This window comes from Dermacentor variabilis, chromosome 5, assembly GCF_050947875.1.
Source record: "Dermacentor variabilis isolate Ectoservices chromosome 5, ASM5094787v1, whole genome shotgun sequence".
Taxonomy (NCBI): domain Eukaryota; kingdom Metazoa; phylum Arthropoda; class Arachnida; order Ixodida; family Ixodidae; genus Dermacentor; species Dermacentor variabilis.
This window is the reverse complement of record NC_134572.1, coordinates 162020766-162047463: the sequence shown is the minus strand read 5'-3', so window position 1 is coordinate 162047463 and position 26698 is coordinate 162020766. Positions and strand designations below refer to the sequence as shown.

The window sequence follows — 26698 nt, the reverse complement described above, 5'->3', positions numbered from 1 at the left end:
GTTCACTGGAATGGAAAAGTAGCGGTAAGAAGCACATTAAAAAACGGCATGGCACATGGTCAAGTTTATGTTATGAATTAATGTACTGAATTACGAAAAAGAAGCAGCGGGAGATCGCACGCTAAGAACAACGATAAAAATACAGTGCGGCGCAACTTGAGAAATAATATTGACACGTCCAAAAATTTAGAAAAAGAAAGATTGAATCGTCGTGACGGCACATCACAGACGCCGTAGGCGTCGGAGTCTCTGTAACGAAATGATTTTTGAACAGCTCTGATCGCGTCCACGCAACAATGGTTGCTTATACTGTACTGTCAAATGCTCATATTCTGCGGCCTAAATGGCACGGTGCGAAAACGCGCTCGCAGCGAAAGCAAAGCATTGTGCGCGGGCATGCATGCAGACGCGCAGTCGGTCCCTGCGAACCCGCGCGATCGCTGCATTGAGGGTTCACTCTGTTATGCCCCATTTGGTTATACAGACAGCCCGCAACAAGAACATATTTCACATAGCTTACTCTCAGCGTTTACCTACCTTTCACGTAAGAAGCCGGTTCGGGAGACTCCATCGCGGCGACCTCGCGCAGTGGCGTTCACTGTACGTATTCTGTAAAGAGATAACGTCTGTAAACGGTTCTTTGCTCTGTTTGCCCAAGATTATTATTTTTGCAGTAACAAACTTTCCTCCCTTTTGAAAGTACTTAAAGAAATGTCCAGGAGGGCAGCCGCGTGGTGTTTTTATTGAGCGCCGTAAGCAAAACCTATGTGGAGCGCGCCGCGTTATCCCTCATACTAGGCAATTGAGGCAAGTGCTTCCGACAGAGGGTGACTCCGTAAGTGCTTGCCCCCGATAGAGCAGGCGCTTGCCCGTGCTACCTGGGAGGCCGCGCCTGGAGGAACCAATTTATCATAGACCAATTTTTATCACAGGGACGCGTGTGATTTTCTGTAGTTTACCGAGAGGCAGACGCACACAATGGGCGATCAGGCACCAACAGAAAGGATTGTGTGAATGCGACCATTGGAACGATTGACGCTGCAACAGGCCTGACGTGGTGGGTTTACACAGAACTACACAAGTTGTCAATCACTTAGGCCTGGCGGAGTGATCTGCTAGCATACTAGTTAGCTCACATGGTATAGAGCGACCACCGCGGAAAGGCCTTGGTTCCGGATTCGATCCCCGGACCAGGACGAATTGTTTTTTAACCGCGAGAGCTTTCTTGCTGAGAAACACAGATTGGTTTCCTTTGTAGCTGCACGTGCTGTACTCGGGTAGATGACGATTTTTCCTTTCGTACAGCTTCTCCACCTTGCGGGCTTCCGCAGAGTTAACTAGTAATATTTATTACCTAGACAACCTTGGCACTCTGGCATGCGCCAAGCTCGGGGCATCCTGCATAGCGCCCAAGTGTGGCGGCCACAGCAGAAAAGGAGGAGGAGAAGAAAGAAGAAGGATCCACTGCAGCGGCGGTTGGTTCAGGCCATTGCCAGCGATTCACCGTCGATTTCACCGAGGAGAGCCTACCGTTTTGCAGTCCCGCGATGAACGACGACGAGAGCCTGTTCCAGGAACAGGAAGAAGCAGAAATCCGTAAGAACAACGCCACTCGGCGACCTTTTTATCTACATTGCACCGATTCTCAGTGCCACGACGCCCACGCATACGGGGGCCAAAAGGCAGCATCAACGCAAAGCACATTGTCGGAGAGTAGGCGGAATCAATGCGTGCTCTTTACACGAGAGAGTTTTCTATTCAGTTTGGCTACCCGAGATTAGCCGAACGTAAAGAAATAGGAGAGACTTTCTTTAAATTTCGCGGCATCCTCAGATGTGGTCAGGAAAGACATGAAAAATCAGCGCCGCAAGTGCTTGCATGTAATGAAAGGAAGCATCTACATGTTGTTGCCCTTTCACGCTGCTGAGTTTCGTTGTCTATAATTGAAGAAATAGCCCATCCCATCACAGCTAAACGCACCACCGGCCATTGGGGTCAGCGTGACTTCCAAATTGCCAAAGCTGAAGCATGCCTCCAACTCGTTAAGAGTTGGAGGCACATGATTGTGATTCGCGTTTTCAAGAGCGGAAGCCAATTGCCTACTCTTAAGCGTTATACGAAAAACGAGAGAAAGACACAGCGACTACGCGTAAGATGGCTGCTGGACAAGTTTTCATATTGGCTACCATCTAAAGTTGAGCGCAGTGGCGCGGGTCTTCTGCAAAGACTTAAGCAGGAAGCGGCGTTGACACGTCATGGTATTCGCGCTCTAAATGTACGTACTTTGCAGACTGAGCATTGCTATGTTCCTGTAGATACGTGTGCATCATAAGCTTTGTGATTGTCCACAATACACGCAAGATCTGCAGACACTGGCTGCCGCTGTCGCCCCTCTCAGTATCCAGCAGTCTTTCAAAGCTCGTTATTTGCTACTCTAAACCTATTTCTCGGGTCATGGTGACCCTAACCATGACCCGAGAAATTATTTTCCTTCCTTTTTTGTATGATTGCAAACACTGAGCTTTACATAAGCATGCCCCGTTATGTGCTTCACCTGCTCCCTCATTCATCATGGTCACCCTTCTTGGCCACATTTCTTTCTCTTATCACCTTTACCAAGAGCGGAGTAACCGTTTCGCGGGAGCTTTATCTTCTCTCGTGGCTTCTCCACTCAGCCGACAGTATTACGTTGGAAGTGTGATAGGTCCTACGGAAAAGTACCCACTGAAATTTTTTATTTCGGGAAAGGATGCATTAGGTCTGAGGAGTTTTGGGAAGGCACAATCTAGCGTTCCTTTCGTGCCATTCTATTTCTTTGTCATCATCTACTGTCTATGACGGGCGGAACACAGTAATAATGTAGGCGAAGCACTGCTGGGTCCAGTGATGTAGTGCAGAACGGAGAACAAAACGAATAGAGTCGTTACATTGCAGCAGCCCCGTTTTTTCTTGCATGCCGACTTCTAAAAGCCTTTGCCACTGAAGGTTTCTCAGGCCTACTTTCAGTCTTCTCATCAGTAAACATCGTTTCTCTTTGCAGACGATTGGGCATCCGCTCGTGGATATCGTGAACCAGCGGGTCCCAAGGCATACTCGGGCAATGATCGCGTTGCGCGCTGCTTCACGATCACCGTGGTGCTTGCGGCCGCCACGTTACCGTTGCTCGCAGTCGTCGGTACTGCCGGGCTGCTCTACTACAACTCGTGGGTACGTCACTCGTGCGCAGAGTACACCGATTCCACTTGCACGTGGGCGTGCAATGTGAAGCGAACGAAGCTAGAACGTGTCCTTGCGTTGCCACATTACACCGGACAAGTTTTCTTCCTTACCTCCACCGTACAGAACCGGTCAAAAGAAATCGCGTTCACAAACGTTGTTTACACCATGATTGCAGCAGATAGACAAGTACTCTTCCAAAGAATCTTTGAGTAGGATAGTTGGTTCATTATGAGCGGAAGCTTTCAGCCTAAGATGAAGAAAGAAAAAAAATCGAGGACTGCAGGAACAAACATCGACATCAAACAGGACCAGCGCTCAATTATAATCAGCTTTTATTGGCATGTCAGCGGTGGTCTTTCTTTATCTGTGTTCCTTTAATAGGCGCCATATGTCATCGATTTTTTTTCTGCTTTTAGAGCGCAGCTCCTAGGCGCCCGTTTCTGGGTTGAGTGTGGGCGTCGGCATGACTGCGCGAACGTGCTCGTGCTACTGCTCGCGCTTTTTCCACAGCTGGCTCCGATGCCGCTCTTCGTGCCAGTGTTCCCATACTGCCCCCTCCTCCTGAGAAGGCGCTGCCGGCACTGACCCTCTGCCAGTCGGTGCAGTGATTTCGGCCTCAACTTCTTTGCCTCACTATATCCCGAAATGAAAACACGTACAAAGCTGTGCTCAAATTTCGCATTAGAGAGTATCGTAATCGTCGGACATTTTCCTTCTGCCGATAACGTTTTTTTCTTTCGAATATTTTCTGCTTTCTTCATTTGATGATGCAAGGGTGATTTTAGCGGGAACAAATTAGATACCAAATACCTCCCGCCAACTTTTTTTTAAATTTCATGCCAGAAACTCAGCGCCGGTATTTAAGTGTGCCCTCGCTTATATATATATATATATATATATATATATATATATTTCAGTGTTTTTTCGTACCTGGCCAATCAATTCTTTGGAAGCCCGCAAGGCGGAGGTGTTCCAGTAGATTCATGAACAGAAAATATTAACGTTCACCTAGAGCACCGTGCAACTATACAAATAAATAAATAAATAAACATGCGCATTTCTCGAAAAGAAAACTTCGGAGTTGACGAAAACGTTGTCCTCGTCCGGTGATCTACGCCGGGACCCACAGTTTTTTGGGTGTGGTCGCTGTACCACCCAAGCTAACCACGAGGCTAGCGGAGCTATAGGCGAGGGCGACTTAGTCGGCAACTCGCAGCACAGGGACAATACTGAATATGGCGAACCAATTTTGGGCAAGCGCGCAAGTTGGAGGAAGTTTCATGAAAGAGCAATATTGCCATCTGCCAATGAGTGGCACGATGACTATAAGAAACAAAACCCCGCGGGTTTCTTTACTGGGTTTCCTTGCAGGTTCTCGTTGCTATAGCTAGATGGCAGAGTTTCGATCTCACGTTTATTTTGTATGTGCAATCATGGCACCACAGAAGTTGTAGAATCATGCTTTGGTATACCTTTAGCATCTAGCTCACCTGAGCAGAAGCCTTGATACAAAACTTTACGGTGACTTGAGCTGAGAATTAAAAGGGTTGCGTTTTACCCTTCTCTTATTTTTGCATCTTTTCATGTCTTACGAAAACATTTCTCAATGGTCATTTCGGTGATTCCACCACAATGGATGTATCGCAAATGCCACGCCCATCGCGTGCGAGTGGTAACGGTCCATGCTGCCATTGGCAGACTCTCGCAAGAGTAATCGAGCAGACCTAAGGATTCCGTCTAACTAGAAGAATGCCCGTTACAGCTGGCCGCCAGTCAAGTCCGGCTGGCCGACGTGCAGTGCGAGAGTGCGGGCTGCCAGCGCCTGGCACGCTTCCTGGAGGTCTCCATCAACCGGTCGGCCGACGCCTGCACTGACTTCTACGGTTACGTGTGCAGCAACCAGCTGTACGCGAACACCTTCAAGATGGTACGGAAGTAGATTTTACGACAGACAGCCCTTGGCCGGATGGAAGGAGAACAACCGGCGAAGAGTTAGGGAACTCAATTTTTGTTCACGCGTTTGTCGGCCCCATTATACGAATATTCTACGAGACCGGATTGGCGATCACGTTACCGATAAGGAGTATGGTGCTAAGTTCTGGCGGCTCGAGCCTCGCAAAGGTCAGATAGGCCGCAGTGGAAATAATGACCTGAATTATTCGTGCAGTCATATTTATGAATTATTCCTGTCGTGCGAAACCGAGCTCGATAAGCCTCCTCCATTCGTCAACATCACACGGAACAGTCACGAAAATCTTCGCAGCAACTTTCGCAACAAAATAGTATGCGTCACCATTGCTTGTATAGCATTTAAGTTACCGTTTCACTAAGGCCTCGCTTCATGTATATTCCTACATGTGCGTTGAACCTGCTTATTCTTTCTTCCTTGCTTTTCCGTTCTTTTTATGATAACCATAGAACACACACAAAAGCTAACTTTCATAAATTTACGAGGCATCCGCAAACAAATAAATCTCGCACTCTAAAATTGACGTCTAAGGTACTGAAATGCAAATATTGACGTAGTTCTTAAATGGAACGACTCCACCATCTCACGTGGCTTCTGATAACTCTCGTTACCGTACTTGTGGGATCAAGATGTGAAGGTGAAAGGGGGCACTCTCACCGGTGCTGACACGCTATAGGGCCTTCAGGCGACCGAAAAGATTCTGATTCAATTTTTATTGACGCACAGCGTTCTTGACGTCTCGATCAGATCACATGGTCTGCTGAGTTTGGCACACTCCCAATGTGTCGCTCACGTGTATGACGATATTTTTGTGCATCCAAACACAAGTTGCGCGCACAAGTTGCTTGCGCACAATGGAAATTGAGCACGCGCTTCGTCACTGCATGCCTGTAAGTGTGTGCATGGGTGAGCTCGGGTAAGTACCGTATCTAATCGAATGGCGTATTATACTGAACAGAAAATGAGGTACGAAAGCCGGGAGTCGGCTTAGATTCGAAGGTGCGGGTGGTTTGACTGCGACCGCCATTCACTGTCGACCGCAGTAAGGTAACATATCGAACACGCTGGACGACAGTGAAGTCAGTACGCTGTTGGAAGGAATTGGTGACTAAGAAGCGCGCGATGTCGCTGAAGACGGCGAGAAGTTAACGGTGCACATGCTTTCGACAAGCTTCAGAAACCGCAACAAAATGCATGTTCTTCTTGCGATAAAACACCTCTTTTTTTCGTTCCGCTTACATTCGATGAAACGTTTCTTATTCTTATTCTCTCACTTCTCGAATTCAAGAGGTAGATCTAGAATCGAGGCCCGTCTAGATTCGAGTAAATACAGTAAGTGTGAGTAAGAACCGCGTAATCTCTCCCGAGCATGGCGGTCGCTCTTTTGGCACGCACTGGCGCAGATGAGGCAGCAACACATGGTGAACCTGACGCGGATGCTGCGGGCTTCGCCAGTGCCCCGCCAACGACAGACGGCGCTCCAGAAAGTGACGGCGCTCTTCTGCGCATGCGTGTCGCTCGTGTCCGAGAACCGGTCCGAAGGCGCCGACCTGTGGGCCTTCCTCGTGCACCACGGGCTGCAGCCGGCACCTGCTGGCGGCAAGATGGCGCGCGCCGCCCACGACGCGGACCCTTTGGAGACCACGATCCGCTTGGCGGTCACGTACGGCCTGCAGCCCGTCGTGTCCTTCAGCTCGCACGGAGCCAGTGCTAGTGGCCGCTACCACCACGTGAGGGCGTGCTGCTCTTCTTGTACTCAGATTTGCTGTGTAGGCTCTGTTGGCTCCCTAAAGGGAGCCTATGCAGTAACTCTACTCATTGTAATTCACCCATTGTCATCACTTTGCGCGTCAGCTCAATAAACACCCTCTGAAAAGGCTCGAAAATAATGTTAACTAATTCTAGATCGCTGGATTACGTTGTCGAAGTACTTGGAAGTCCAAACTTACCGTTGGTAGAACGTCAGTAAGCCAATAAATCTAAAATACTAAAGTTGTTCATGAAGCTGGCTTGGTAGTACTTGCAGTATCCCGTTAGTAGTTAGTGGTAGTACTTGCACTATCGCAGCTGCAGGAAGCGCTTCAGATATCTGAGTCCGGATGGCTCGCTGCAGCGTTGGAGGCAAAGCTGCCGTAGGTGCGTCGCTGTAAGGCAGCAGCGACCGCTGCCTGGCCACCTATTCACGAATAAAATCTTTGATGTGCTGCGAGAGGGTCCAGTTGGTCATGTCGGTAGAAACCGCGATGCTCGAGACGGAATTGGCGTGCTGAATGTTCTGGTGCGCGATGGAACGTTGGCGGCGCAGCTCGTCAAAGCTTTGGCAGAGGTTAATGAGGACGGATACGCTAGCTGGGCTTTTGGCCAGCAACATCTGCAATATTCTCTCCTCGATGCCCTTGAGGATATGCTTGATCTTGTCATCATCTGACATGCTAGGATTTACCCGCTTGCACAAATCGAGAACATACTCGATGTAGCTGGGGAATGTCTCTCCAGGCTTGCTGCGCGCGCTGGCGTAGACGCTGTTCAGTGAGTAGCCTACGCACAGCTGGGCGATCAAACACTTCGGCAAAAATAGTCTTTAACGCGGACCAGCTTGTAAAGTTGGATTCGTGGTGGAAGAACCAAAATTTGGCTACGTCGGCGAGGTAGGAAGGCACTTGGGTCAGCTTAGACGGGTCATCGCATTTGTTGGGTCACCTTGTGTTTCACGGGCATTGCATCGTGTCGGGGCTTCGTGAGTTGGGAGTACTCAGCAACTATCTTGTCGTACGTTGAGACCGACCGAAACGCATGGATGTCAGAGGGAGGTTGGACTGCGGGCCAAGTACATCGAGCGATGTGACGTAATCCTTCAGGCGCAGGTCGCGAACACGCATCTAGGTTGAAATGGCTGAGCAAATCAGCTCCCATGATGGCAAAGCTGACGTCGGCGATCACAAACACCCATCTGTGCAATCGCCGGAGTCCGATATCTAGCGTTTTTGACCGGAATCCATACAACGTGATGGCAGTGTTGTTCACTGTGTGGAGCGTGGGTGCAGACTTGCCGCATTGGCGATCTGCGGCCGTGGCGGGATCGATAGACAGCTCGGCTCTGGTGTAGACAAAGAGGCGGGTGCCGGCAATGCGGTCGGCTACAAAGCATAGGCTGCTTGCCTAAGGGGTCGCACGCCGACATCAGCGACAGGACGGTGCGCTTCCCGTGCACGAACGGGGCTCAGTGCAGCGACTTTCTTGTTCGGGAAAGCGACAGTGGTACCAGCACAACTGCCGCGGCGACAGACAGACAGACAGACAGACAGACAGACAGACAGACAGACAGACAGACAGACACAGACAGACAGACAGACAGACAGACAGACAGACAGACAGACAGACAGACAGACAGACAGACAGACAGACAAGTTTCTTCAGAGCAAGTGAGTTTGGACTCCTCTGGGTCCCTTGACCACCGTACGGTCCCGCACTACGTCGAGACGTTCATGCTCCTTTTGTTCATGACGTCGGCAGCCCGAGCCACCGCAGTAAGCTGCGATGTCGGGTCCGTAGACGAGAGCAGGACCTCCCAGTCCTCCCAGCTTGAGATGGCAGGCTGTCCCTGCGGGGGAGGATCGGCAGGGCAGCCAAAAAGGATGTGGGAGAGTGTGGCGTGAGTGTCTCCGCATAGGGAGCATGTATGGGAGATGCCACAGCAGTGGGATAGCAGCTGAGGGGATGGGAAAGAGCGGGTCTGGAGGCGTCTCCAGAGGATCCTTTGGGAGTGCGTCAGGGAGGGGTCGGCTGGAGGGTATGCCCGACGGTCCTAACGGGGTATTTGCGTGAGCTCCGCAAAGCTGTGCACCCGCTCCCTCGAGAAACCCGGATCGAGGCTGTCCTGAGCCCGGCAAATTAAACCTCGGGCCAATTTATCGGCAGCTTCGTTTCCGGGGTTCCCAGAGTGAACCGGCACCCAACGGAGCTCTGCTCTGCGTGGTAAATTCTGGGTGGGGATGTTCAACAATTTCCAGGCAGGGTTGTGAATTCTGCCTCTCGCAAAGTTGGACAAAGCAGTCTTTGAATCGCTAAAGATTTATTCAGCATCCGAAAGGGCAAGGGCTAAGGCGATGGCGGTCTCCTCTGCTTCCTCAGGTGTAGAGCCCGAGGGAAGATGGTGAGTTACGAGTCGGGGTAAGGTTGGGTTGTAAGCAACTGCTATAGCTTCATGCGTTGTACATGTGGCGTCTACCCAGATGGCGTCTATCCATAATACTTGTGGAGGGCATTTGCGCGAGCTACGCGGCGAGAGATGTGATACTGGGGATGGACGTTTCGAGGAAGGGGTATCACTACAAGGGGTGCACGAATGTGTCGAGGAATGGCCATAAGAGTTGACTGATTAGCGGATATGTTGCCGCGGCGAGTCTCTAGGTGCGCTGCCAAGCTGTGAAGATGAATGGTTGCGCCAAAGTTGTCCTCCAATGTTTCCACCCGTGGTAAGCTTCTCCAGTGCACTGGTAAGGCACTTCACAGTTTCCTCCTGGCGTGAGAGTTGGTTTGCTGGCTCTGAGACTGTAGCAGTGGCAATAAGTAGCTGTGCTGCAGACGAGCAGTCCCATATGCGGTCAGTAAGTGCAATTAGCCGATCGAGACTCGTCTCGCCGGAACCCGATAACACCATGCATGCGGATTGTGGAAGGCGCCGCAAGAACAGCTCGCGCAAACTTGGAAGCTGGCTCTCTTTTGCGGAGTGGCCGCCCAGAAGCTCATGCAACCGGTACAGGACTTGTGACAGTCGTTGGTCACCGAGTTCCCCGGATACTAGCTGTTGGAGACTGTTGTGATGGCTCGAGGCACTGCAGTGCCGTGCGTTTCAGGTCGTCGTATGCTGTGGAAGAAGGCGTACCCACTAGCAAGTCGTCTATGGTATCGGCGATATGGGAGGGTATCGCGGCGACGACGTGCAAGTACCTTGCTGCTCGTGAAATGATGCGCTGGAGTTGAAAACGGGCCTCTAGTTGCATATATCAAACTCGAGGATTCTTGGCCCAAAAGCTAGGAAGCTGAAGCTCTGCGGTGTTGCGAAGTCGGGGGTCCGTGGGGTCAACGAAGTCTCCATCGATGGTGCCGTGCTAGGTGCCGGTAGAAAGGGTTCCGAGCAACGTTTCAAGAAAATGAAGAAATAGGAACATATTCAAAAAGTTTACATGATTGAGATTACAAAACGGCTCCAACTATCGGAGCATACTATGGTAGCGTATTAGCATGTCCGAGTCACACTGTTTCCGAGAGTCCCCTTCTCAGCCATCCGGATCTGCTTATTTTTTGTTTGTTTTTTTGCCTGCGTCGTCATTGTTCCTGGTTTCCACCATTCCGGCGTCAGGAGACAGATGGCGTCAGGAGACCAATTCCGGCGTCGGTGAGCTGGTTGTCCCTTTCGGTGCGCCCAGTCGGAAACGCACGCCCCCACCCTGGGCATCAAGAAGGAAAGTAGGAGGAACGCGCGCTGACGCCGATCCCCGGCGTGGACAGGCCAATTTGGGCTGCTGACAGATGTTACGAATTTAGGCGTGACAACTGAATGTCGCAGGTGTACCATTTTTCCCCGATCTGTGGGGCCGCCGTGCACACATGCTACTGACAGGTGTTGCGAATGGAGGCGTGACAACTGCATGTCGCAGGTGTGGCAACTCCCCCGATCTGGAGGGCCGCCGGGAATAACAGCGGCAATGACTGGAGAAGTAATCGTGGCGCAGTCTCTGTCAGTAGGAGTTGGAGCAGCGTCGTCCATGGCTAGTGTTCGAAAAAAAAAACGTAAATGTCCTGGGTCACCACTTGTTGGGAGCTTGGTTTAGCGGAGGCAAGTAATGCGTCTTTTGACAGGTTGAGAACTGAGAGTGGACAGGCTTTATTCAAACGGAAAAGCATTGCCTGTGGTATCACCCCCGTTGGTTGAGCAGGGTCCAATGACCCCACGTTTAGGTACAGTGGGGGAGCAAAGGGCAATGACCCTCAGGGCAAAGTGCAATTCAAAGGAGCGGGGACAATGAAGTGACGGACGGTCACTACAGGAGCTTAACGATTTGAAACTGCGGAGTGGGTTATGGGCGACTCCGTAGTGGAGGACCCCGGATTAATTTTGACCAGCTGAATATCTTTCCGTGAATATCTACCGTACACCAACATGAGTACACGAGCGTTTTTTCGTTCCATTCTCATCGCCAAATGACCTATGGGGCCGGGAATCAAACCCTTGACATCGTGCTCAGAAGCAGAATTCCGTAGATATTTAGCCGCGGCTGAAGGGTACAACGTAATGACAAGCAGCAAACCGTATCTCAGTCAACCGATGGTGCGTGTTTACGCTATAAAGCACTTGATGTGATTACGTCACTCAGGATGTACATTCTTGCAACCATCAAGTGTCCTGCGCGTGTGTGAGCATAATGATTTTCGTTATTAATAGTTGTAATAGTTAGTAAGTAGTAATAGTAATAGTAGTAGTAGCAGCAGTAGTAGTAGTTGCGGTTCTTCCCTCCAATTTTATACTTCCTTTATTTAGACTTAGCACGAAGTCTTGAATTTGATTCCAGACAACGGCAGCTTCATTCTGATGGAGGCTGAGTGAAAATGCCCGTGCACTTAGCTTTAGGTGGGTGTCATGTTAACCCTGTTCCCCCTCCACCCTCCCCGCTGCACGGTTTTTTTCGTAGGCCGTGTGAAACTTTCGGAAGTTAAGCACAATCAATAATTATTTTTCATTGAACGATTGGTGTAGAGTTCATGTGATGTTTTTTTTTTCTAGCCTTGTTTTGCTACTACAGTTTTTTGAATAATACCAGACTTATAGGTCACTCGCTAAACCGGGCATCATACCTATGTTTCATTTGCTGTTCCTCCTGCAGCTTGACATCAGCGACGATTACAACACGTGGCAGGTGACGCGGCAAAGTATGATCGAAAACAACGACCTAGCGAGCTTCGTCAGCGAACGAATATCCGTGCTGGCGCCGCCATTGGAGAAGGACGCCGTGCTTGAGCTCAGCGCGGACGTCATATTCACGGAAAGCGAAGGTCAGTTAGTCTCGTTTTCGTTATTTTATTTCTTTTTAAGCATGAATTGTTTTTAGCTTCCGTTGTCGGCGATCTTGAAGTGACCTTGAGCCAAAAGCCAGAGACGTTATCTGGGTACTCAAACGAGAACATCCGAACAAGTTGCGAGAATAAAACGAGATAACCCGTTGCAACAGTCGAGACCCCATTACATAGGCTAGTTACTTCCAAAACTAGTTTAGAAAATATTGCTTCCGAGTTCTTCCAATTGCTTGTTCGCAATAAATGGTTTTAGCAGAATGTTTTCCGCTGCCCGCTCTGCTCTCGTAGACCCGCTCCGCCCCAGCGGATGAACGGAAAAATAATCTATTTTAGTTGAGTGTACACGCGTTCGGCGGGCGTGCAGTCGCATGCTGGGCCACCTGGTGGTGCAAGATAAAACAACAGCCAAAAGCATATAGCATATTCGAGTTGACAAGTGCCACGCAGCGAAATTTTTTCAATGTTGCAATTTTCAAAACAAATATTGGTGGCATTTACCGTTTTTATTTATTTATTTCTATTTATTATTTTTTGCGCGGTGGGTGCATTACCACATGAAGGCTGCAAGGCTGCTCTTAGTCGAAGACGCTTGATGTGTCCCTTATCTACTCGTCAACAAATCGTCGTATTCCCCGCCGGGCTTCTGGCGCCTAGTTTTCACTCTCATCTCGTTTCGTTAGGCACTCTGTCAAAGATGCAAAGCTTTTTCCGAGCAGATCAGCCAATCCGCGGCTAAGCTAGCCACCCCACCACGGGAGTGGCGGCAGCCATTTTGTACTTTCATCGGTCCCGCTCGCCGCACTTGCGCGCTCCGCTCGGCAAGCTTTTTAGTGGAACGGAGGCGCCCGTCCGCCCACGCGCTCGCGGCTGAGCGTTTGGCGCATGCGCACTTGCGCCCCCGCTCGCCGGTTTAGCGGAGCAGGGCGAAGGAAACGTTCTGCTAAAACTGTCTAATATCACTCAAGCTGTAACTTCTTGTTTGCTGAAGTTTTATTTGTCATATCCAATAGGTTGGGGGGTGGGGATATTCAAAAGGAAGATACAGGACAATACACACTCGATTGTCATCTTTCGTTGCTAAGACAGAGTTGCCTGTGCTCTTTTCAACGCCAGCGGTCCTCGAGGTCCGCGGCGCGTCCGGCGCACCGATGATGGCGATTAGACCGCGACGAGACTTGCAATGTGGTGCTGTCTGTGACAGGAAACTATTGCGTCCATATAAACTATACTCCCTTCGACACATAGCAGTCAATGCTGTGGAGGCTACAGAGTCTTCTTGCAGTGACTTCATTCCCACTTGGATATAGCTCTATGGGTTTTGACCGCAATTGTGCGCAGCTAGCTGTCTTTTATAGGGGCACACTATTGAATGAAAAAAAATTTTAATCCTTAGAAATAACACGCAGTGGTATACGGCTGCTAATGCGTTGTTTCAGGTCACTTATATTTTTGTTGTTCTTTTCGGGGTTTTCTTTTTGTTTGTAACCAGTCGCAAGGAGCCTCACGTGCAAGATCGCGCGAGCGAACGCTGTTGGCGCGCAACGAATCATGGACGGAACGCCCTGCGAAGCATAGACGGAACGCGCGGAGCGATAAGTTTTCTTGACAGAACTTCTTGTGTAGCTTCCACAGCGTTGACTGCTGTGTAGGGAATGGAGTATAGTGCACACAGTATGGTGTGGCGCAGTGTGGTGAGGTGCCGTTGCGAACATGCACTACACCGATTTTAACATTGTGGCTAGTATCATCTCCAACCAATGTGCGTTGCCGGTAGCCATTTTCTAATTACATCTACTCTCAATTACGGGAGAGCCACCATTTTTGGCTGCGTTATACGCGAAATCTACGAAATTGCACTTGGCAACATGCTCGTGCGAGTATACTTTCTGAGACAGCCTGTATGCTCGTGAACAGTGGGGGTACGGCAAAGCATATATATATATATATATATATATATATATATATATATATATATATATATATATATATATATATATATATATATATATATATCTTGCAAGACAAGGTGAGCATGAACTTAAAGAGTCCGTAATAAGTGCAAGCGCTTTATTTGTGGCACGTACCGCTTCATCTTGTTGGATCTGAAGGACAATCCCAATTGCTGTCCCCCAGATTTTAGACCTTGCCGTTGGGTGCGGGAGTTGGCCGAGGTTGAGGAGGACTTTGGGATAAAAACTGGAGGTTGATTTACATTATTTACAGTGAGAGTACAAAGAAATTACCACTCATAAAGTCATTACGGGCCGGCAGCAACTTGGACGCTGCGGCTCGTGGCAAGAAGCTCGAAAGAGATGAATGAAGGAATGCTCTCTTGCTGCTCCCGGTCTCTGGGTTTTAACCCCTTCTGTGTCTCGAAGTCACGTCACGTTCGGCCAATCGGCGAGCCCGCTCAGGTGGCGTCATTTTCGGCCAATGGTAGGCGCCCGTGCGAATGTAAGTCACACCCGGCGCAGAGGGTCGCTCCTAGGGCTCCAATCGTCCGAGGGATTACTTGTCTGCGGTATTGCCTTCGTGGTCTGCAACTGCCGTCACAAAGACGGACGGGGGGGGATTGCTCCCAAGGCTTCACGGTGCATTACGGCCGTCATTGCCTCGCGGCTTGCAAGCGCCGTCACAATAGGCGGATGGGGGGAGACGGGTTGTCTACGAGCGACCTATCAGAGCTGCAAATCAGCTTTCCTCGGGACACAGGTTACCTGGAACCGTGTCAGGCTCCCGCTACACTTTCGGGAAGAGTCAAGCAATGGGACAATAGCTCCACATCAGCAGTTCCAACCACCTTTCTAAACTGCTATCCATATCTCTCTGAATGCCGACAAGGCCACAGTGACATTGCTGTTGCAAAACAAAGGGTCGCTGTCGTTGCAAACAATGAAAACAGCCGAACATATCTTAAGCGGCCTGATGTCACGAACAGCATGTTTCTAACCTATCACAGTGGCGTACTTATCGCACGTATTGGGACCACTGAACAGTCCGGCCAACTCTACAAGTACGTAATCACAAGCGCACTAGCTTTGTGGTCACTATTCAGAACGCGTACTTGCGTCGTAGGTAGGTGCTTGGAACTGCTTTATCAGAATTGGGGAAAGAAAAGATGAAGGTTCATTTTGACTTAGTAATAGCCTGGCGAGTCAATGGCGAAGAGCCTGAGCTTACACGTGGTGTAGCGCTGTGTTGTTTTGTTTGTTTGACGTACGTTCTCCAGGGCCCAGGATCCCGAAGTTCGTCACACAAGGCTCGACACCACTACCCTACATGTTCTTTCAGCGTTCTTCATGGCCAGCGAATTGATTTCATTACGCTTACTCACGTTTCTTCCTGTAGTGCCTACAGGACACGTAACTTAAACGAACAATTAAACTTGCGGGGCTTACGCACTCCGCAGAACCCCTAAAAAAATGCGTATTCTAATGACTAGCTCCAAGCACGCTTATTAGGGAAGTCAGAATACGGCCACCCTCAACACACACGAGCAACCCACTCATAAACCTGCTTCCTTCCGTCCACACAGGACACGCGCTAATGGACCTAAGAGTTCTTCTCAGTGCAAATGATGCACTAACTGAAAATCTACGCGCTTAACCGTACAAAATTCAAAACCACTTTTAAAAAAAAGAAGGTTAACAATACACACGCCTTACCATAGGCCTCTCAGCGATAACCTTGACCTTCAGGTTACTCCCACACACAAAAAAGAAAGCCTTTAGTTTCGCGAGTGCTAATGAAAGAGTAGATAAGCACTCGCGAAACTAAAGTTTTGCCTAAAACGCATCTTTCAAATCTTGGAGCTTCTCAAACAAAACATAAAGAAAGCTCATACTTTTACATATTGAAAGAAACTTAAATCGCGAAATTTTCAAATGCTCACAAATAAAACAAAACAAAACGATTTCCTTCTACGGAAGCTCTCTTGGCCTCCCGTTTCAAACATTCACAACTGACTCACACTTATGAGTCGTACTCGAGGTGGTCGCGGTTCAAAAGCTACTCTGGCTACGGAGGAACAACAAAAGGGCTGACTCACTATCAGCTCCTCCAAGACGTTACAGTTTCCTGCCAATGTGCGTTCTAATGCCCCGCTTTCATCACGATCTCGACTGACCGCGTCACGACTCCCTACCACCTCGTCTCGTCTTGCCACCTTGCGCTCCTTCGCACTACATGCTGAACTCCGAAAAGAACGATGGAACGATGAGGAACGTAACTGCCCCGTGCCCTTTGTCCGCGTCCATGCAGAATATGCTTCTCGGTCACTTTTTGACCGGTGGCCCGAACGTGTTTGATGCGCCAACATCGTCAACGACGACCGCATCTTTCTTTTTCTTGTGGCCTGGCTTTTTGCGTCTTTCGCCGTCTTTGGCTGCGCTACTTTAGCCACCGCATTCAGATCTTTACGGCGCTTCTTTCTGCGGCGCTTTCTCTTGGAATTCCCTTTCATGCCGCCCTCTCGCGCCTCGTGCTGGCCGGTACTCATATCGCCGGCCCGGATCGCTCTCCTATCCAGACAGACGGAGTGATTTTCCGTTAAATCAACTCTCCCTTTGCCTCGACTGGCAGACAGCTCAACCGACTCTAGAACAATGCAGCAGGCTTTACTCGAGCTATGCAACTCGCACTATTGCGAACTGCACTCTGCTGCACTGCCCAGCTCACGCTGTGCATCGGCACACAATTCGTCGGTCTCGATAACTGTCTCCCGCGCACAGTCCGAATGATTCATGACTAAATCATCCTTCTCTCGGCTACCTAGACTGGCGGGCAGTTGCACCGATCCCTGAACCATGCACTTGTCTTCCCTAGAGTTACGCGGCTCGCAATCCTGCGTACTGCCCTCAACTGCATCGTCCGCTGGCACTTCCCTTCGGCACGCAGATCTTGCTCGACATGGGTGCTCGCGTGTGCCGGGTCAGCACTACTCTGTGCTTTGTTAACTACCTCGTTAACGTTACATGCGACGCGCACGCGTGGTGACTGTGCCCATTCATTCACAGCTGGCTTAGCTGTCTCTACAGTGCTCTGTTGGCACAACACCTCGTCGCTTTCACTACCGCCTTTAACGGCCTCTGTTGCCACTAAGACATCGTTAGCGGCTAGTCCTTTCCGTTCACCTATGAATATGCAGCCAATCACAGAAAGTACCTCTTTCGCCGGCTTTTGGCGAAAATCCGCTAGATACTTCCTCATTCTTTTGCTCTGTACTACCTACAGAATTTTGAGACAGCCGTTGTCTTTGTTCCTTTAACTGCTGAAAATATTGTATCTGTTTTTCCAATGCTGCCTTCTCTTTCTCGTGCTTTTGCTTACGTTCGTGACTCTCACGCTAACGTTCACGACGCTCACGCTCCCGTGTTTCTTGTATCACCTCCCAAGCAATCTCAATGCTTTCATCATCATTGCCACTATCTTGAATCGCCTTTATGATAGCTGGCTTTTTCATCTGTTCGTCCTCAAATTGTCGCACACCAATAACAAGTCTAACCTCGTCAACCTTCTAAGATCCATGGCAGCTGCCCCGACTGGTGGTTAGAACTGTTTTCCTTAATTAATTTATGCCAACACACAATATGCAACAAATTCCCGATTCCTAGAACTATCAAAATAAACACAAAACATTTGAAGTCTGGCGAATCAAAAGGAAAAAAAAACACGCGCTCACTTACGGTTGCAGCACCCTGCCATCTGGTTCATTGGTCCGCTGTTCCCGTTTCATCAGGACTCTCTGGGTCGAAGGCTCTCTCTTCTTCGCTGTTCCAAGTTCCTCGGGACTCCTTAGGACGAAGGCTCTTTTTCGCTGTTCCGGGTTCCTCAGGACTCTCTAGGTCGAAGGCTCTTTCTTCTTCGCTGTTCCCGGTTCCTCAGTATTTCTTTGGACGAAGGTTCGTCCTAGCGCTGCCACCAGTTGTTGGATCTGGAGGACGATCTCAATTGCTGTCCCCCAGATTTCGGACATTGTCGTTGGGTGCGGGAGTTGGCCGAGGTTGAGGAGGACTTTGGGATGAAAACTGGATGTTTATTTACATTATTTACAGTGAGAGTACAGAGAAATTACCAGTCATAAAGTCATTACGGGCCGGCAGCAACTCGGACGCTGCGGCCAGTGGCAAGAAGCTCTAAAGAGATGAATGAAAGAATGCTCTCTTGCTGCTCCCAGTGTCTGGCTTTTAACCCCTTCGGTGTCTCGAAGTCACGTCACGTTCGGCCAATCGGCGAGCCCGCTAAGGTGGCCTCATTTTTGGCCAATCGGCGAGCCCGCTCATGTGGCGTCATTTTCGGCCAGTGGTAGGCGCCCGTGCGAATGTAAGTCACACCCGGCGCAGAGGGTCGCTCCTTGGGCTCCAATTGTCCGAGGGATTACTTGTCTGCGGTATTGTCTTCCTGGTCTGCAACTGCCGTCACAAAGGTGGACAGGGGGGAGGGGGATTGCTCCCAGGGCTTCACGGTGCACTACGGCCGTCGTTGCCTCGCAGCTTTCAAGCGCCGTCACAATACGCGGATGGGGGGAGACGGGTTGTCTTCGAGCGATCTTTCAGAGCTGCAAAGCAGCTTGGCTCAGGACCCACTTTACCTGGAACCGTGCCAGGCTCCCGCTACATTTTCGGGAAGAGTCAAGCAGTGCGACAATAGTTCCACATATAGTGCACGAGGTGGGGGCCGCCAACTTGTTCGGACGTGCCGCTCCTCCGGAACGTGGTAGATCTTCTTCTGCGCTCCTTAATTGGGTGTGACGCGGTTCGATGTTGTCTGGTGAACTCGAAGAAGGCTCACGAAAAGGTCCCGCATCTGACAATCTCCACATGAAAAAAGGGCTGAAGCAGAGCATAGGAAGTGCCAGCCCAGGATAAATTCATGGATCCACGTGGGAAAAACAATTAACGCAATGTGGTAGCGAATGCCGTCGATGAAAACACGAGTAGTACACTGTCCGTCGGGCTGAATGAATACTTTAGTAGCTCCGCGCAAAACAGGTCCCAGATGAGGTGTTTTTGATCTCCGGTGTCCCGAACGCAATCACGACGAATAACACAAACGGCTGCACCGGTGTCGACGAGATCTGACACGGAAGCATCTTCAACAGTTGCATAAAGCATGTTGGCCGAGCTAACAGGAGCAATTTGTGATGACCGACAGGAAGCTTTTTTCCCTCTAAAAGCTGCATGCATGTTAGTTCTCCGAGAATAGAATTCTGGGGTTTTACGGATCTAAACCATAATTTGATTATGAGGCGTGCCGTAGTGGTGGACGGGATCATTAAGGTGCCCCCAATGCACGCGACACGGGCGTTTTTGCATTTCACCCCCATAGGAATGAGGCCGCTGCGGCCGCTGTTTGATCCCGCGACGTCGCGCTTAGCAGCACAACACCATAACCGCTAAGGCACCGCAACGGCTCAGTTTTCTGAGTGCTGTTCAGAAAAATGTGAAGTGGGGTGAAGTGGTGATGTAGAGTGCCGGTAGGGCGAAGGAGAACGACGTCAGGGCAAAAGGGAACTGGGAGGTGTGCTGGGGGCAGCTGGAAGAGACGGAGAACGCTGCTGAGGGAACGATTACGGTCCGGAATAGTAGGTGTCACATCGGCGGGTACGGTCTCTCTCGGGCTCAACATACCCTCCTCGTCTTTCATTCTTCTGGCAACGGTGGCAGAAGCGAGATACATGGCCGCGTATACCGCAGTTAAAACTAACCGGACGAGGTGGACGCCAGGGAGGGTAGGGATGTTGTCAAGATTGGGGGCTCAATCCCATCGCTCGTAACCCGTTGTCAAGATTGGCGTCGGGCATGAATTAGAAGGTAGCTGGCCCATGGCGTCGTCCAACTTATCCACGCTGAGGACGTTGTTGAAGGGAAGGACTGCTTCTCATCGAGAACGAGGAATATGGGTTTATTTATAGTATCTACATCAGGATGCTGCAGTTCATCCGTCTAGCATTACTGCGAGAGAAAGTCCCTTGAGCAGCCGCACAACAGCGGTTTCTAAACACTCGGTCCTCCCTCGATCCCAAGGTGAGGGAAACGTTCGACCCGGAGACGAGCCGCCTCTTCGCGAGGGATTACACACACACACACACACACACACCCGCACAGGTTCACGGTCACAACCCCCCCCCCCCCGAGGGCAGAGGGCCTTCGCAGAACTCGGAGCTGACGCCCTCAGCGCGGCCGCCGTGGTGTCCATTGTCTTGCTTCTCGAACGGCGCGTGGGAAGGGGCTCCGTAGACGTTCCCGCGGCAACTCGCCCGCCCATAGCAGATCAGGTCCGCGGTGGCGGGTTCAGGCACAAAGCCTGCTTCGTCAAACTCGGCTCCAGCGTCGGAGAGTCGAGGACGGGCGTATTGTGCTCCACACACAGTCGACTTAGTGACGCCGTGGCTAGAGGTTTGCGGTGCCGTTCCAAGAAAAGTTTGCCGCCGCTGTCGCAACTGGCTGGCAAAACTTGCACGTTGCCACCTCGGTAGGCCATTCCTAACAGCTAAAACTTGCATGTCAGTGGTCCGTTCTTAACAATGTGCAGCAAGCGCCGTGGTGCCCATCGAAGCCAAATGATCACGGTAGGAGTTAATGTAGCCAAGCAACATCCGCCTACGTGAGTATTGCGCGCGCTACCGGAGTAAGAGTTGTCGTGGGTGTGTTCATCGTTTTCAACTCTCGCTTTATAACATCGCTCAAGTCGAAGTTTGGGGTGGGGACGCAGGCAGCAGGAGAACGCCTCAGTTCTTATATTTTAAGCTTTTCGATGATGATGGCGTGGATGAGAGCACGTAGATCGGAATAAAAGGGAACCTGAGGATTGCTGCACTCCTCTTGAAGGTGAAGAGACCGCAGCTCGTCTAGGCACTGACACGTGGAAGTGATGTTGTGGGCGGAAGCCGATTTTTTGCACGATTAAGGCGTTGAACACGACAGAGCCAATGCTTTTAATATGTGTCGAACGCCTTCGGCTTCCGTCATGCTATGGTTCGCTCGGCGGCAAAGAGCCAAGAAATCATCTATATATGAGGTGTAAGAGTCGTGCGGAAGTTGGAGGGCATGTCCAGTATCTGCTTGGGGATTCCTGCACAACCAGACAAGGAAGTGAAAATTTGCCGCAGCTTGCTCGTAAATGTTGACCAATCCGGGATGTCAGATTCGTGGTTCAAGCACCAAGTCTTTGCAACACCGGTTAAATAAAATGCGATGTGGGACAATTTCTGGCTGTCGGTCCATCGATTGCACGAACTCACGAGGGCGTAGTTGCCGTGCATTCGTCGATGTCAGCGCCGCGGATTCCCGCAAAGACATGGGAATCGCGTTGAGGGCTCTTCACAGTCCAAGAGCGCACCGCAGGTGAAGTCGTCGGGGTTGGAGGGTTAGAGGCGCCGTAAATGCCGGGGTTGGAACTGTTCACCTTTGTAGAGGCAGCCCGGCGCAGGCGGCGACCAGAACGTAGCTGCAGGGAGGACGGGAACACGACACGACGTAGGAGTCTTGATGTACCTCCACTTGGAGGACCGAAGACCGAGCAAGCTCCCAAGAGCTTTTTATTCCGAAAAAGAAACGCGCCAGCTTGTGCGTGCAGAAGCAGACCGTCCAGGATTATGATGGCTATGTACATATGAAAATGATGAAGTACGTCAAAGGCGCATGAAATCAACATATGAGAACGATGAAGTACGCCTACCGCGAAAGCTGCTTCGCAGCAGCTTTTTCATGCCGAGGGAGGGATCGGTGCTGGACCGATTTTTCACGAATTTCCGTGGAGGCGACCGCGAACGCCGGAGACCAATGAAAGCGGCCCCTTCAGTGACGTATAAGCGAAGGAAAGTGGTGTTACCCGCTCGACCACTCGATTCGTACTCGTATGTGGTGTAAGCCGAAGCTTTCGTTTCGTACTATTGTCTGCTGGCGTAAGCTACTGCTCGCGCTTCTTTTGGTTTGCTTTCTTTGGTCTCGTTCGCGTATTTTTTGTTGTCATGATTTTGAATCTTTTTTGCAATGACGAGTCTAAACGAAGACATCCCTTATGGAAAGGTTTTTGGAAACAGTGCGCCATAACAGATTTTGTACGGCAAGACGGACCCTGAATACAAGGAAGCCGAGACGACACCAATGCAGTACCTTATTCTTCTCGTTTTTCGAACGCGGCGACGGCGCAACTGAAGGCGGCACACCAACATAATTATGATTAATGGCAACGACATCGTCATCTTCACATAACATAATTCGCTTTAAAGTAGAAATCAGGCGATTTTTTGACCATGTCAAGGTACTTGAATATTTAGGCTCCCGAGACCTCCCTGTCAAGCGTCTGATTGTTACGCAAATTTGCAAATAATTTTACATAAGCAAAAAAGCGCAAAAACGAAACCGAAGCCTGACCAAGCAGCCGAACAAACCTCTTCGTGTGACGTCACGAATACCTCCACTGGGAAGCATCTTGACAATTGCAAGTAGGTACAGCGGGGCGTGGCGTTTCTTACGGCGCTCGACGTTTCTGCCCAGGCGCGAGAAAGAGCGGCTGCGAGAGAGAAAATCTGGGGGCCTTTGCTCCTTCGATATGTGAGTCTGCCTAGGCACAACGGAGGAGGTTTCCTAACGCGTGTTATATGCGTTTGTTCCCTAGACATGCCAGCATTGCGGAGTGCGGTCCAGTTTATTTTACGCTCCGCCGCTGGCTGCCCGCGCTGTGAGGCAGTGGGCACGGACGCCCCATTTGGTGATCGCTGTGCCTGAAGGGGCAAGGTTCAGAGTGGTCCAGCTAAGTCGCGGGTGGATTTTTTAGTCGCGACAATATGCATTTTTTACAAGCACTGCTCCAGGAGGGCACATGTAACCGGCAAACGGAGGCCTCAGGAGAGCACCTGAGGTTAAAGCAGGCGGCAGAGGATCTCCTGGGCACCCAAGGGGTAGCGGGTGATAAAAGCAGGAAGCAGGGTGGCCCGTGGGATGGGGCAGCGGAGGCCGAAGCGTGCCAGGGTGTTTTCGAATAAAAATTGGCTGTCTGCGGCAGCGCACAGCCGACCTTTTACACCCCTGGCACGCGTAGGCCTCGGCCCTGGTAAAGACAGGATCGTTAACAAACACCTACGCAACCTACCGCAACAGGCCACCGAGGCTCTCCTCCGTTACTACAATGAGTGGTGGGAGAAAGGAGAACTGCCTGCTGTGTGGAAACACTCGGACATGACCATGATCCCCAAGGCCAACAAACCTCTCAGCTTGGAGAACCTACGCCCGATCTCCCTCATCTCGTGCAAGGGAAAGCTTTTCGAACATATGGTGCAAGACCGTATTACCCAGTACCTGGAAGACAACGACCACCTACCAGACACCATGTTCGGCTTCAGACAGCCCCTCTCAACGCAGGATGTACTCTTACAACTAAATGAAGGTCTTCTAGATCACCTAAACAATCGGATCAAATACTCCATAGTGGCAATAGACGTCAAGGGAGCCTTTGATAACGTTAACCACGACGCGATCCTCAACGATCTCGATGACACCGGCTGCGGCACTAGGACCTACGTATACGTCAGAAACTTTCTGATGGGCTCCGGGTGCAAGGGGCCTGTGGAGGGGAGTGTCATATACGTCTGAAGACACCCCTCTTTCCGCCGGCTACACCCGGGGGGGCAGGGGGGGTGACAGAAGACCTATGGGCCCCGGGTGCCAGATGACCTAGCTACGCCACTGCCTCGGGCCCCCGAGACGACCCTAGTTGGCGCCTATGCAATCATCCTCGCCTCGGGGCGCCTTGGTGCGATTTGTCGAGGATCCCATCAGAAACTGGCCCAATGCAACCGCGAACAAGCGGTTTTACCGTGAACTAGTGTCCCTGTATACATGCACCTGCAGGGAGAAGAGTTGCGTGTAGATCCGCCAGTATGCCCCAGCTATGCAGTGAAGCCACTCCTCGCGTGCGCAGGGAGCAAATGCCGCGCGGTGTTCCGTTTCCTTTTTTTGTTAGCTGGTCGCGAGCTGCATACGCCAATCGTTCACAAGCGCTGAACAAGGTGGCACTTTTTAATGTAGGCTATACTAGAACCATTGGCATAGCCGGAATGGGGCAGGGTTCCAACACTCCGAAACTTTGTTTGTATATACACCCGCGAGTAAAAGTATCCTTCGCCTGTGAGTAGAACTTGAAATTAAAGACAAGAGTACAAATTTCGGGTTGGGGATTCTCTAGTTCACTCGTCAGTTCCCTTTTATGCATGTTAGTTACGAAGAAATTCAGTTTTTTTTTTTCGGCGACCCTGTGGTCTGGGTAATTTTGCTCACAGGTGTATGCATATATACACACACACAAACACATGCACGAGCGTATATATAAGGCGTACGACCCCCCTTGATCCCCCGAAATAATATTCTGACTATGCCCACGGCTCGAACAGCTCAAAAATTCGCGTGTAAACGTGCTGTACCTTGCAACAATGAGCGGTGCAATGTTTTCCAACATGCATATGAAGCTTTCTCATCGAGGCCTGAAGGCAATAAATGTTTTAAAGGGTGTTTCAAGAAAACTTCACACATGTAAGCTGGAAAATTGTGGGTGCATTTTCGCTCCCGAAACCAGCCGATTAATGATCTTTGCCTAGATAACTATCGTGCCTGCAGTTATGTCAGGGACCGTTAACAGAGCATCATTTATCACTAACCATCGTTCACAGCAGCTACACGTTTTCGATATATGCGGTGCCGACACGTAGATATAAACGCATTTCAAATGTTCACATGCGCACATGTTATGCAAAACTTATTTTTATGAATAATTCATACCGCAGACTTACCAGCTGCTTCGTAGCAGCAAATCTTCAAGTGGAAAAAGATCAAAGGCGGATGATCGTCTAGATGAATTTTATTTCGTACAAGGAAATGGATGACCAATCGCTGCTGGCAGAAGGGCAAGAGTGCTGGTTCTTGGAGCCTTCGGGGGCAGAATTCAAAGCAACTGGAAAGGCAAACAGGTCTATATTAAGAGCGACAACAAGTTATTTTTATTGCACTAACCACGCCGAGATAGCAAACATTTAATTATTCACGCATTCTAGACTGTAGTCCGACGCATTTTTCTTGATCTTTTCATACTACTGGTCAATTTGCAATAACACAGCTCTTCTTAAAAATGCAGCATAATTTTACATTGCTCACGTCGGTAAGGCTGATCGAGCAAGCAAGATATTGCGGGCGGTAAATGCTGAACCTATTCCAGCTGTCTGGAGCGCGCGAGGTTTTCGCTTACTACAAGACGATCAGCACTAGCACATCAATCAACGTTACATGAAAAATAAGAACGCCGACAAAAAAATTTAATAAAGACACGAGGGAAGAACCCGGGTGCAGCCGGCAAATTGTATCCGCTAGTATTTGCTCTGTTTTGAAAACACCGTTCTAGAGCAGCATAATCAGAACAATCGTACGAGCAAGACAGCGAAATGGGTGAGCTGGTAAGTTAACACTCTTGGCGTATATGTGCAGCGCAACACAGACTTGTCGTTCATTCTTTCTCCCACGTCTGTGTCGCGCTGCACATCTACACCAAAAATCGTACAAGTGAACAACGTGTCATGCCGCCCGTGCGCATCTCAGCGTTAACAGGCCTGTTGCTCGAGATAAATGTTGCTTTAGTGTAAACAAGGCGAACGCCTCTCGCATGTCCTGGTTCCTTTCGGAGACGGCCGGTCGCGGCTGATACGCAGTAGCCACACTAGTGGCCGGCGCACGTCTCCCCGACCACGCGACACCGCATAATATGATTTGCCGCCTTCCGTGCGGCTTGCGCAGTTTGGTGCGCTGCACCCCGTCATACTGGAATACATGTGTCAATATGATGTGTTTCGTATCACTTCACCAAGGTCCTTGACTTAATATCGTCAAAAACCGTGCCTATAGCCCGGAGCATATGAACGCACCGCGCGCTCGACGGTCCGCTTGACTGCAATGTCATGGCAATGTCGATAACACTGACGGAAACGACGAGGCATCGCGCCTGCAAAGTTGGCTTCGCAGCGGCGAAGTAGAACAGTTCACGTCAATTTTCCGCCACGTGATAGCGCTCGGCGAATAGCGATGCGCGCGGTGCCTGAAAAGTTATTTGCAACTCTGCTCCCTGCGGGAACATATACAGGAACACTACCGTGAACTAAATCAAGGGGTTTTACCGTGAACATGTCTGTGGCGGCACCTGGTGGGCACAAAAGAAACGACCACTTGGCGCGGGAGATGCAAATCGCTCATAATTACATTTTACACCTTTGCTCGTGGAAGCGAGCCCTTCGAGACCATTCAAAAGCTCATCGAAGGTTAGAAACATGTCAAAGCGTCTAAAACTCAGATCAGGATTAACTTGCACCATTGATGCTGTTCTCTCAACGCTGCAGCGCTGCACTGTGTATATGCAGTGAGAGTCTTTCGGGCTCCCGTAGTTGAACAAACACTA

The 26698-nt window shown here is 50.3% G+C and overlaps 1 protein-coding gene across 1 annotated transcript; it reads left to right on the top strand.

Annotated features, from left to right (window-relative positions):
* The first annotated feature begins 1547 nt into the window (after positions 1–1547).
* On the top strand, positions 1548–20826 carry LOC142583688 (uncharacterized). The gene is made up of 6 exons (XM_075694175.1): positions 1548–1596; positions 3041–3207; positions 4982–5146; positions 6592–6918; positions 12073–12241; positions 20795–20826. The coding sequence occupies exons 1-6, from the start codon at positions 1548–1550 to the stop codon at positions 20824–20826; spliced, it is 909 nt and encodes a 302-aa protein (XP_075550290.1).
* Positions 20827–26698: the final 5872 nt, after the last annotated feature.